Raw genomic sequence first — 13839 nt, 5'->3', positions numbered from 1 at the left:
CCTATTTATAAAGTCGCAAAGCATTTCTTATGATTCCATCTTCCACTTTTCTTTTACATACCTATCTCACTTTTTTCTTCTGACACGCGTACGTGGTATGAATACACAATTATTTATCTTAAATTCAATTTTTACCCCTTCCACTCCTTATCTTACTCAGCCTTTTCAATCCTTAAATATTTTTTAAACAATTTCTCTCGATATTTCTTTTATCATATTTATATATATTTTTAAAAAATAAAAATTATAAATAAATTTTTTTAAAAAATACGTTATTGCTTTTTTCGATCCACTCTTGACACCTTTAAATAACGTGTCATTTGTATTTGCACATTATATATATATTAGTGTGCAGTATGTATATTACGGTTGTGAAAGAAAAAAAAAAACAAGAATTGACATCAGGTATTATTTGTTGCTGAGTATGTAAAAGCTTTTTGAGTGTTTAATAGATCCTCACTAAAGTTCAGACGTCATTGTCGGCACGTTTATATTAAACATGCCTAGTACAGTACAAGTACTTTAATATTTTTTACTTTTCACCATATATATAAAATACTTACTACCCTTATTTCTTGTATCCTTTCCTTCATCCTTTTTATATTTTATTCATTATTTATTTTATTTTTTTTTTTTTTTTACCGCTAACTATTTTGTATTAAGATGAGGGTCCATAATAATTTTTTTCCAAGCTTTTGTCTCAAACAAATTCTCTAAGTGCAAAACTAATAACGATACTTGATGCTTTACTTTATAATCTAACAATCTAGGTTTTCATTCTGTTTGCTTACCTGCCATTCAGTTGTGAACTATACTCAAGAATATAACTCATTCAAAAGTTAGTTTTAAATCGATTATAAAATTTTGTACCGAAGACAAACAAACTAATACGAAAGCCAAAGTTGCATTGTCCCGGGTCAAAATTCAAGTCGTACATCGAACGCAATCTTTCTTCTACTACTTCCACTTCTTTTTTTTTATTTTCTTGCATTGTCATCTAATTCTGAGCTACGTTCCAAATTTCAAGTCTCTAGCTCATCAGGATTAGTTGATAATCAACTACTAAATTCCACTCGAACAGACATACATGAAAGCGAGTTAATAAAAACGTGGTAATACGCCGCTGGATCCAAATTACGGAAAATTACGTAATTTACTACATTTTGACATCATTTACCATAAAATACGTCATTTCTACGGCAAATTTGCCGTAACTTACAGTAATTTACAGAAATTCGCAGCATTTTTGCCGTAAACACCGTATGCTTTTTTATTTTTACAGTTGTTACAGTGTAATACTTTACTTTACAGTAAAATACCGCAGGCTTGCCACAATTTCGTTATAGATTACCGCCCGGTTGTCCCAAATTTACGGTAAAAACGCCGTAGTTTTACCGTAAAAATACTATAATTCTTCCGAATACCGTAAATTACGACAAGTTACCGTAATTCGTATCTATCAGGGTAACGTGGTTAAAAACTGATTATTTGAATCTCAATATAAAATAAGAATATCGTTAAATGCATTTAAATTTAACATTTATATTTTAAATTGATGTACAATATACGAATTACCTTAAAGCCAATGAAAAAAATTATAATAAATAAATAAATTTGTGTATAAAGCATTATCGCAAATTGTATTTTTTTTCTATTTCGATCTCGAGCATTGCAGCTGAATTGTCATTATCATATACATAATTAATTATTATCCATTATTGTAATTATAATTATTATGATAAGTCTTCAGTGAGCTGTGTAATAACAACTATATCAGCTTAAAAATTAAATTACTTATTATTTTGTTTTTTAATAAAAGATGTACGTAATTGTTTTTGTTTTGTTTTAATTTCTATATGTATATAGTGTCTAGTTATTACATCGTACAAGAAAAACATTTCGTCAGTATATAAATCCAGAGAGTCAGGAGTGATTTAATTTTATCCTCAATTTTTCTTAGTTATTGAATGTTTTTTTTTTTTTTTTTTTTTTTTTTTTTTACAATTTATTGATTTATTTCACTAAACCCATTTTTTTAGCTTCAACTTCATATATTAATAACCTCCACATTTTCACAACAAACACTTCAGCTTCTTCATCTAATACCTGTAACAAATTAAGTTAATTAACAAATAAATAAATAAATAAAAAGTTCAATAAAACTAAAAATAATTTCGACACTATAATAATTAATGTTTTAAAATTTTATAATTAAATAACAATGACAATCTGTCACCAAAATGTGTCATCAAAATAATGACAATTATTTTAATGAAAGATAAAAATCAATATTTTATAAATATTTAATGAACCCTTTAATGTAAATTGTAAATAGAATCCAATTCGGATAAAGTAAATATTTAATTAGGTATTTAGCTGATAGAATTTATTGACAGATTTTAATTTAAAATATATTAGTTTCGATTACTCTATAAATAATTACCATTTGTACATCATCGAGAATACCCTGTGGTGAACTGCCAGCCATCACTTTACTGCAAATAAAATCGACTAATGTTGGCTCAGGTTCACCGATGTATTCAATTATTTTTTTATTTATCCAAGGACGTATTCTTTTTTCCATAAGAGTCTGCAACATTATCAGTAGTTAGTATATATTTGTATATAAAATAATTAACAGTCGACCTCCAAAAAAAAAAACTACTCGGCCGATTCGTCTCAAACTTTACTGATATTCAGTACACCAATGCCTATCACTGGAACTAAAATAAGTTTTTCTTTCCTTCCCAATTATCTTCTAGAAGACATTCTCAAAAAGTTCTAATAAAAGTCAAAAAATGTAAATAAATATTTTTAAATCATTTTTATCTTTTTGCCTCATATGAAAATAATTCTAGTAAGAGTCGTAAATTTTCATGATTCCTACTTAATTTTTTTATTTATTTTACTTTCTAATTTTTTCAAAGTTTCAAAAATGTTCAAATTTAAGGGAGAAGTGGCATTCGTTAACTGATAAATTCCGCGAAATTTTCGCTCCTCTATAGACTAACTGTTCAAGCTAATGGAGTTCGACCGTAAATGATAATAATAAATTAATAATTACATTATCTATAACTGCCCAATCAAGTTGATACCCAAATAAGGCATTTTTATCAGTGGGTATTTTATCAATAAGAGATTTAATATGTTTTCTTTTTTCTTCTTGACTTTTTGTGCTTTCTTCTTTGCCTCCTTTACTTGAATCATCGCTACCTTTCTTCTTTTTATCATCGCCGTAATCTAAAATTTTTTAAATTTATTAAAAATAAATAAATGAAATCTAAAATATTTCATTAATTTAAAAAAATAATAATTACCTAGAGGTACAAGTTTACGTTTTTTCGAATTATTCGTTCCATCATCATCGTCATCATTATTAAAAACATCTTTAACATCCATACGTGTTTTCTTTTTAGACTGTTGGCTACTTTGTTGAATATTATTACCCGAATTAGGACTTGTTGGTGTTTTATTACCAGAAGTATTATGATCTGAATTTCTATTACCGCTTCCGCCCATAGCAAACGGTACAAAGTTACTACCACTTGTTTTTTCAGGCTCACTGACTAATGACATCCGCGAGTCTTCATCATGTGAAGGCGGTGGCTGTGTCGGTGTACCAATAGTTTGAATAGCCGGCGAACAAGTACGTTTGTCTCTCATCTGTTCTGACGACATTCCGTCCATGTTATCAGAATCACGATGATGGTTTTGATGATGACGATGATGCCGTCGGTGGTGATGGTGATGACGCGGTGGAGTTCTCGAGGGTTCTGGCTGCGGCGCTTCTTCGAATTGGATTTCATCATCACTGTCACTGTCTATTGGTTCTGTTTCAATAGGAGGCATCGGTGCTTCTTTATCTTTTTCTATTTTTTCATCGTCTTCATCAATTATTGTAATAATTGGTTTCGGTTTATACTGTTCTTCTCTTTCAGCTTTTAGCTAGAAAAAAAAATCAGTCATTTAATGTGCGTTGATACAACAGAAGTGTATCCGTAATTATTTACATATTATCAATATTTTTTCTATACACTGTAAAAAATTAACGGAGTGATCGCGGAGTAAATGTCGAGCGGATAACTATTTATTTTTTTTATCCTCTAGGAATGAAATTTACTCCGAAGGGGAGTTTATTTTAATATTAAAACTCCGAATCGGAATGAATGCAGATTTAAATAAAATCTAAATTACGTTGAAATGACTCCGCTGGAAAAACAATTTCCTTACTTACTACGCATGCAGCGATTTTTTTTTTAAACTGCGGAACTCCAAGTAATGGAGTGAATTAAAATCCGTAATCACTCCAAATTTACCCCTAATTTTTTACAGTACACATTAATAAAAAAATATTTATAATTTCTTATGATCATAATTAATAAATTAATTTTTATTTAACAATTTTTTTTTCAAATAAACTTTTGTTAAAAATATCAACAACGCGTCGTCATTAAATTTTACAAATTTTTTGAACCCATATCTCCAAAAATTATAGAAGGAGACATACTGATGAGTGATTGATCACTTTTTTTACTTCATCAAAATTATGTAAAAAAACGTTTATTGATAATCTATAGACCACAAACTTTTATTCAATACCGCTAAAATAATTTTAAAAAAAGTCCCTCTATAAAAAGACCGTAATTTTCTAAAATGAAAATCAAATTTCACGTTGGGCTTGAAGTAATTAATTTCATGTGTATCAATTTCATAATAACGAATTAAATATATTATGACAGCGAAGCAATCTTACAAATGTTCTATTATGGACAGAATAAAAAAATAAATAATAAAGTAAGTAAATATTAATAAAATTATAATGATCAACTTGTTACGTAACTTTACAAGTTTGCTTATCAAGTTTAACTAGAAGGAAATTATTAACCGTGTTATACTATATAATACAACTTACTCGCTCAAACTCGGCAGCTGGATCAGGATGAGAAGCGTCAGCATAAAGTTTATCCCTGAGACGTTGAAGTTCTTGACGTTCGGCACAACGGTCGCGTGAGTCAGCTTCAGCTTCCAAAGCTCGTTCCTCAAGACGCCGTGATAGTTCTTTACCCTTGTAGTACTTTGAATCATCGCGATCATCATCATAATCCTCCAAAAATTCTTTCAATCGTGTGGCTTCTTTTTCCCTTGCCTCCCGCTTAGCGCGTTTTTTATCCAACTCTTTTTCATATTCCTTTTGCTTACGACGCTCGCGTGTTTCCCAAGCACGCAGTCGTTCTTGATACGCAGCTTCTTTTTCTCTTGCCCGCCTCTCATTCTTCTTACGCTCCTTAGCCTCTTCCTCTTCCTCATGCTCACGCAATATCTCACGTTCACTCTTACGGACTTCCTCTCTTTCACGTTCTCTATCACGTTCGCGGTCTCTGTCTCGGTCCTTATCACGCTCGCGTTCACGTTCACGGTCACGTTCACGATCCCTGTCAATCCTGTCACCCCTATTGTCTCTATCCCGTTCGCGATCGCGGTCACGTTCTCTCTCACGATCACGATTGTGATCGCGATTTCTGTCATTTCGCATTCGGTCACGTTCTCTATCACGTTCCTTAGACCTAAAATAATTTAATAAATAAATTAACACTAATCAGTTTGATTATTAATACACGAAGATACATTTTTAGTAACCGTTCCTAGTACGCTCATGAAACATTGTCCCATAACGTTATGGTAACAATTACTTGGAATTATGGGAAATAGGTCCATATTTTCTGGGAAAAGTTTCCATAACTATGGGAACAATTTCCATCATTATGGTAACAGTTTCCACATCGCATTGTAATAGAATTATTGTAATGATTACCATAATATTTACGGATGCCATTCCTATAATAGATATTTCAAAAAAACCGGTTACCATGCGTTACGGAAACCATTCCCATAACATATTATAATTCCTACCATAAATTTCTCTCTGCGTATTAACAAAATTTATAAAAATATTAACCTCGATTTAGATCGACGTTTGTCCCTTCGATCATTATGAGCTTTATGTGACACCGGACTTCCAAAATCACCATCACGTTCTTCTTTAACATCATCATCACCACCCCCACCTCTCCTATCTTTTCTTTCTCTTTCCCGTTTTTCACGTTCCTCTTTCTCAACAGCTTCGCGTTTTCGTTTAACCTGAGCCTTTTCCTCCTCTTGTTTCTAAAAAAATACAATTAAATATCCAACCATTAATTTAAAACCAATCAAATAAATAATTTATCACCGTCATTTAAAAAAAAACTTATAAAAAAAAAAGTTAAATAAAAATAAACAAAATAAAATAAAAAATCCTGATAACTAGCAATCGTAAGTTAATCACGTCACTAAAATAAAATAAAAAAAATTTTTTAAAATATAAATATTTAAAAAAAGAATTAATTATTTTTTTTTGTAATTCTCAATGAAATATATCAACATATTTATACATAAATATATAATGGCACAAGAAAAAACGATTGCTGTACATAATTAATTGAGAAATTAATATATCATTAATTAATTAATTATTAATATTATTTATTATTAATATTATATAGTTTTTTCTTTTGTTTGGTTTAATAATATACTCACTCCATTGGAGCAAACACCAGCAGCTGCATCTTACACGTTATTCTTGTAAACAAACCAAATTTACCTAGGTGCAAATTTTTTAAAGATATACGCAAGATATTTTTTAAAAATATATAATTTTTTTTTAAATAAACACGGTCATTTATTATTGTTATAAATGTAATTAAAAATATAAATAATTAATGAGGCCACACAATGTACTTACAACATTGTCAGTGTACCTATTTTTAAATTCCTATTAATATTAAATAAATAAATAAAGTAATTATGATAGATATATATTAATTATTATTATATACCGAATTAAACGTAGTGTAGACGTTCACTCACTCATTTATGTATCATGGACATCAACCGATTTCCAACCGATTCCAACGTCTCGCGTATTGTTCTCTCGTAATTGTTCCCTTCTCAAGACGATCCAGCAAACTGTTGAATATTAAATGCACGATTGCTTTTTTTCCCGTTCTTTTTAAACCATTCACGCATTTTTTTATGTTAAAAAAAAATTAACAACAAATAAGATTCCTAATTTTATTTATTCTTTTTTTAACGATGCATTACTACATTATTAAAATAAAAAGAAAAAGTCTTAGATTTTGAATAAATTTTCATATTTATCTGTTTGGTTATTAACGGTCACAAGGAGTGAATTAGCCGCAAGTGTCTTATCAGGTGTAGAAATCAGTAAGTATACAAGAAATTTTATAAAGATTATTTAAAGATCTTTATGAAAGTTAGTTTATTTATATCATAAATTTTCATTTGTAGATAAGGTAAAAGACCCAGTACCCGATCAGGGAACTCTTACTCGATCATTCATGTATATGTACATCTATATTTACTAAATTTTACTAAATATAGATATAGAAACACATGGAGTGATCGAGTACTACAGAGTTGTGAAAAAGAAATGATTTCAAAATTCCATTATATTTCCCGGTTTTCCAGTAAAGTCTTTCACATTTTTCTTTGATTCAGAAATTTTATTCGTATCATTAAGATATTCAAAGTTTTAATTATATTTTAATTGCCAATAATTGAATCTGATGATTAAATCGAAGTTGTAACTCGAAGGAAAATGATCATACAATAAAAACAAAAAAAGCAAATTGTAGCTTCAAGTATCTAGTTTTCTGATCTGATATTGAAATTTTTTTATTATGCACGATTCCGAAGTAATAAAAAATTAATCATAATTATCGAAAAAAATTTATTGATGTTCGTAGACAATTTCTAAGACGAGCATAAATTTGGAAATTTTTTTTTCGATAATTTTCTAAGGGTTACTCTGAAACCGTGCATAATAAAAAAGTTTTCAAGACCAAATCTGAAAACTAAACACTTGAAGCTACAATTTTCCTTTTTTGTTTTTGCTGTACGAACATTTTCTTCCGAATAACAGTCTGTTGAAAATTTCCTAAGGTTTTTTGGATCGTGACCGTTTAAATGTAAAAATAATAAATTGTAATGTAATAATGCATCGTCTGTAATTATTTATGTTAAAAAAGTCAAGTGCTTAAAATCAAGTGCACATGAATTAAAATGAATTTAAAATATTAAAATAAATAAATGTTATTAATAATGAATAAATAAAAAAAGAAATTAAATAAAATAAAAAAAATTTATTAATGTCCATCAGGGACTCAAGTGAGTCGAGTAGTAGTTACACTATCAAAAGAACTACAACAACAACAACAACAACAACAACAAGCAACCGGATGGTTATTTATTTATCATGGTTGGTTGATGGTTGTGAATTTTACTCACAGTGTAAGTCGACTTGGTCAGTCAGTGAAGTTATGGTGTGGTACCGTAGTAGAATGGAGAAGAAGAAGAACACACCTAGGTACACTACATGTGTCTGATCGAGACGCTGACAGAAAAGCTGTTTACACAAAATAAACACAACAACTAAACAGTCTCAACTATTTTTATTTTTTTCTTCAACTAATTTTATTATTTCAATATATTTTAATCTTCTTTAGTTCAGTCAAGTCGCTTGTATTAACTTTCTACTATCATTATTAGGATGTTTAAAAAAAAAAAAACAATTTTTTTTTCTCAAAACAGGTTCAGAAGATTCATTTAGATGTCAAATACGCCTGTGAAAATTAGAGCTTTTCTATTTTTCATAAGAGTAACATGGAAATAATTTTTTTTACGTCTTCTGATTTTTATAATTAGCTAACGATGTGTCGTAGAAAAAATTTGCAGGCGTGTTTTTGTAGGGAATTGAATGTTCTACAAAAAAGGTATCTTATGATTTGTTGATAAATTCTTTTGTTCAAAAGTTATTTTAGCTTGAAGTTAAATTTATAGTAAATTTTTAGATCTTTATACTTTTCCAGCGAAACTATCAGACTGATAACAAAATGTCATAGAATCTTTTATATAAATAATTTTATTTCTTAAAAATTATCTCTCATAAAGTTTTTCAAAATTCCGCATTGTTTTTGAGTTATTTTCATTTTAATGAAACTCTTAAATAAAAGAGTATTCTGATCGTTTTTTTACATGCGTATTTTCAAATCTAAATATAACTTTTGAACCTGTTTCCGAAAAAAAGAAATAGTTTTTTTTAAATACCCTAATAATTATATTTTAAAACATAAGTTAATTATTTAATTTAAATGAAAAATGAATTTAAAAATTAATCGTTTATTTAAATGTAGCAAGCTGTCAAAAATTAAAAAATTAAAAGAATATATTTGTAAATATATAAATGTAATATTTTATTAAATAAAAAAAAACAATTACTTGATGTTAGTTTTATATGACACGGCGTTAAAAAATGTTTGTTCAGATTTTTATTTTTTTTTGTTGCATAATGACTCTGACTTACCAAGAAGGCTGCAGCTGCCTTGACAGAAAATAACGAGGGATGTACTTGTGATCGACTCCCGTCAGAGCCAAATGAGTGGGTGATTGTATGGGGAGTGATGTCCCCATATACTGCATCATATCATTCCTAGTCTTGTATGGGCAACTCACGCGGCCTGTTATTATAATTACAGCAACGAGTCACCGCTCCAATCGAACAAAACTGACATACTATTTCACACACACACGCATTTTACCATCAACCACTTATAAATAACTAATTATAATTATAATTATGATAATAATAATATTTATATCCATATGTATTTAAATATATTTATGTGTCATCTCACCATTAATATTTTATTCCTGTCCTTTAAAGCAAGAGCTTAATAATTAACAGTTGAATTGTAAAATAATTTTACCATTCAAATGTCAGTTAAAACTTTTACATTTTTAAATTGAATGTATTTTAATAGAGCATTTGACGCGATTTAAATTCAATGTGTAGAAAAAAACAAATAATAATAAATAATTACACACAATTCATTCGAATACTTTTAAATAATAAGCGTGAAAATAAAATTCAGCAGAAATAATAAAAAATTTTTTTAAGTTGTATAGAAAAAAATAAATAAATAATTTTATAAATAAAATAAAAATTGATAAACGATAATTACCTTCATAACTTCTCTGAACTTTCCAATCTCGCGTGTTATCAAATCTCGTTTACTTTCTTCAATTTCGGCATCATCGAGATTTAATCCTTTAGCTTTTGATAAGTCTTCTAACTTTCGTGCGTCTGTTAAAGTTACAACAATTTAATTATTTTGGTGATGATTCAAATGATTTTAAATATTAATCCTCAGCGGTCACATGCGATCCAAAAAAACAGGAAATTTTTAACTCAAAATATCTTGATAACTATTCAGTTTTTAAAAAAATTACAAGACATCTTTTTTGAAGAGAATTTAAAGCGCTACAAAAAATGTCTCCTATAATTTGTAGGATAACTCAATATTTACAGAGATATTTTTAAAAAACCAATCACACTTTTTTTATTGATAACTTTGGAAAATTCGATGGAAAATTTATCACTCGATTCAGTAAAATAAATATACTTTTTAGAGAATTCAAATTTTTTTCATTAATTCTAAGTCAAAGCATAATTATTTCTCAATAATTTACCCTAAGATTTAATTAAAGAAATTACAAATTACAAAGTTACAGATATTTTTATGCAAAGTCCTTTTCTTCGTCATAACTAATTTTTTATAACTAAAAATAAAAATTTATTTCAATAAAATTTCTGGTAAAAATATTGATTTTCACATCTAAGTCAATTGTATCCTATAGAGCCCTACGCCGTTATAATTCACACCGGGAGTGTGGCCGCTGAGGATTAAAAATAAATAATAAATAATTTTACCACTGGCAGCCTGTGCTGATTCAATTTCAGTGGCATGTTCTTTAATAACCTGAGTGATACGAGTTAATGCATCTTGATCAACAACTCGCATTCCTTCGTCCATGTAATCATCACTGTCATCACCGTCAGCAGTTTCATTGGGAGTTTCGTCTTGTAACGGCGATTGTCCGCCTTTCAATTTCTTTCTTCTCTCAGCTAAATAAATTTAATTAGTCAATTAAATGATAATTGAATTTTTTATTACCAATAAATAAATAAATAAAAAAATTACTGATAAAATTACCTTTGAATTGATCAAGTACAACTTTTGTTTTAGCGTCAACTTTAACAACCAAACGTTTGGTACCAATTTCCATGTCATGTAACAGTCGTACTGCACGTAAACCAGCATCTGGACCAGCATACTCACAAAATCCAAAAGCTTGTACACGTTTCCACGACAATACATGACCACAAGCACCCAATATTTGTCTTATCATAATATCCGGTGCACGATCCATTATATTACCCACGAAAACAGTCACTGGTGGACCAGTTTCACGTTCGCGACGTTTTGGTGCTTCTGGTCGAGGAGGCTGCGGTTGCTGTTGCGGCGGCTGAGGCTGTTGATTTCTTGTATAACGAACTGCTGGTGCTGATGTCTGCATTGCAGATACTGGCGTTGGTATCATCTAATATATAAAAGTTAATTAATAAATATATGAAATATTTAATCTCCATAAAATTAATTCATCAAATATTAGTGTGAAAAAATCATATTGAAAAATAAATTAACTTTTAGTAAAATAACAGCTCCCGTAAATTTAAATTAAAATCATAATTCAACGGTCTCGAAATGAATCATTCATCTCATCAGCAATATCAATTACCCGCTTTAAAATCATTTTATTAATAATATAGGATAAAAGATCCAATTAATGACAAGGTAATTACGGACATTTTATTTTATTTTTTTATTTATAACATTTTTAAAAATCAAAGATATTTTTAAATAAAAATATTCATTATAAATTTTATCAATTGTATTTCAATTCCATAAAATAATTGTCAGCTATTACAATTATAATTAAAAGCTATAATTTATGTATCAGATGATTAGAAGATGTACCCAGGGGTTACGAAGCATCACTTACTAGTAAAAAAATTATGAAATTAAATCGAAGCGGGAAATTTTTAATTTATTTACATTTGACATATTTACTTATATATCAATATAGACGAACTAATAATCGGGCGCTTTATCCTAATCATTATTGTTTACAATAATAACTTTTATAATACTGAAATTAGCCGACGTCTTAAATTTATAGATTTTTTTAAAAACGATAAATTACAGAAAAAAAAATTTTTTTTTAATTTTACTTAAAGTTTTCTAAATTTTTTACATGAACATATTTTTATCTTTTTGTTTTTTTAATTGATTCGTCGAAAAAAAAAACAGAAAAACGCTAATTGTCTGCTAATGTCAGGAAAAGTAATTTTTAATTATCTGTATTATTAAATTTGAAATATGAATGATTACACTAAAAGTATCAAAATAAAAATTATATATCATACATAAAAAATGAGTGTGAATATAACTGACAAGTGGGAATTATTTAAATTTTTGAATAAATAAATAAAATGTAAGTGGAATAAAAATTTAAAAATGCGTATTTAGATCAATGGAAAATCAGTACGCGCATTTTTTTAAATTTCATTATTTAAATTTTTAAATTATCTCATATCTGCTGCATTAATATTTCACACTCATTGTAAAAAATGTATTTTTAAAAGAGTACTTACATGTGGCATCGGCATTACACCACCAAGCATAGGCGGTGGAGCTCCAACCATGTATGGCATTGGTGGCATACCAGGTATACCCATCGGCGGTTGTCCAGGATATGACATTTTAAATTATTTAATAACTTCTATTAAATGCTACACTAACTGCAATTTAAATAATAAAATATAAATACATATGGATATCTATACATATATATATTTATATATAACGTATTAAATTTATCAATCAATGTATGACGTCTTGACACGCGTCCTTTTACAACTGAATCAAACTCCAAAACAAACAGTATATTTATATATTTTAAATACTTACATACAAGCAATACATTTAAATTATGACAAAGAGATAATGAACATGTCATTAATTTAATTATTGTAAAATAATTAAAGAATATGAAGGTAAGAAAATACCCAAGCTAAAATTTAATGGAGGCCATAGCAACCTAACCATTAAATGAATACTGATATGTTAATTTAAATAAATTACAATAACTTACCTTTTACAATAATTATTGTATTTATATATTTTTATATATTATAAAACATGTCATTGCTGTGTGTTAACATTCATCATTTAAATAATATAACTAACTATTTATAATTATTAACACTCAATACACTCTCGTTATTTTAGTATGTGTTGTATTACAATTGTGATCTTGCCTCCATAGGATCAAGTCAAGAGTACGAAGGGAGAATTTTCATCGGCATTGGTGAGAAACGCGAGATAAAAAAAATCATTATATACATATAGATATATATGTATATAATATATTTTTTACCGGTAATTGTTGGTAATTTATCGATACTTTGGTTATCGCACTAGTTGTAATTGATAACACTGAAGTTAGCCGATGATACTGAAATTAGTTTACGTCTAATAATTTTTGAATTTTTTTAAAAACAATAAATTAAAAAAAAAAAGTGTTTAAAAAAATTGCACCTAGAATTTTTTAAATTTCTTACATGTGCGTATTGTGAGTTTTTTTTAATTAAATTGTTGAAAAAACAAATTCGAAAATTTTTAATCGTCTGCTAACTTATGAGTGTGGGTGTAGCAGACATCAGACAAATTTAAAATTATTAATAAATAGAGTAAATAATTAAAAAAATTAAATTTTTGCACCCGTAGTTTTTTAAATTTTTTATATGTGCATATTTCTATTTTTCATTTTTTTGTAATTAATTTGTCGAAAAAAACTGAAAATTGTTAATTGTCTGCTAAC

The 13839-nt window shown here is 28.0% G+C and overlaps 1 protein-coding gene across 1 annotated transcript; it reads right to left on the bottom strand.

The window, feature by feature from the left end:
* Positions 1-1567: 1567 nt before the first annotated feature.
* On the bottom strand, positions 1568-13313 carry LOC103576611 (RNA-binding protein 25). The gene is made up of 11 exons (XM_053737612.1): positions 13111-13313; positions 12611-12757; positions 11109-11496; positions 10826-11020; positions 10077-10198; positions 5957-6162; positions 4913-5564; positions 3318-3945; positions 3065-3240; positions 2444-2590; positions 1568-2106 (listed from the first exon to the last, which is right to left on the bottom strand). The coding sequence occupies exons 2-11, from the start codon at positions 12716-12718 to the stop codon at positions 2014-2016; spliced, it is 2715 nt and encodes a 904-aa protein (XP_053593587.1). The 5' UTR covers positions 12719-12757; positions 13111-13313; the 3' UTR covers positions 1568-2013.
* Between the last annotated feature and the right edge of the window lie 526 nt (positions 13314-13839).

This window comes from Microplitis demolitor, chromosome 3, assembly GCF_026212275.2.
Source record: "Microplitis demolitor isolate Queensland-Clemson2020A chromosome 3, iyMicDemo2.1a, whole genome shotgun sequence".
NCBI lineage: Eukaryota > Metazoa > Arthropoda > Insecta > Hymenoptera > Braconidae > Microplitis > Microplitis demolitor.
This window is presented reverse-complemented; position numbering and strand designations above follow the sequence as displayed.

Bases quoted from the DNA above. Each gene is read 5' to 3' on its own strand.
- LOC103576611 (XM_053737612.1), bottom strand. From the start codon at position 12,718: ATGTCATATCCTGGACAACCGCCGATGGGTATACCTGGTATGCCACCA. The intron at 11,497-12,610 runs GTAAGTACTCTT...TTTATATATTAG, and splicing joins GTGTAATGCCGATGCCACAT to ATGATACCAACGCCAGTATC. The intron at 10,199-10,825 runs GTAAAATTATTT...TAACTTTAACAG, and splicing joins ATCAGCACAGGCTGCCAGTG to ACGCACGAAAGTTAGAAGAC.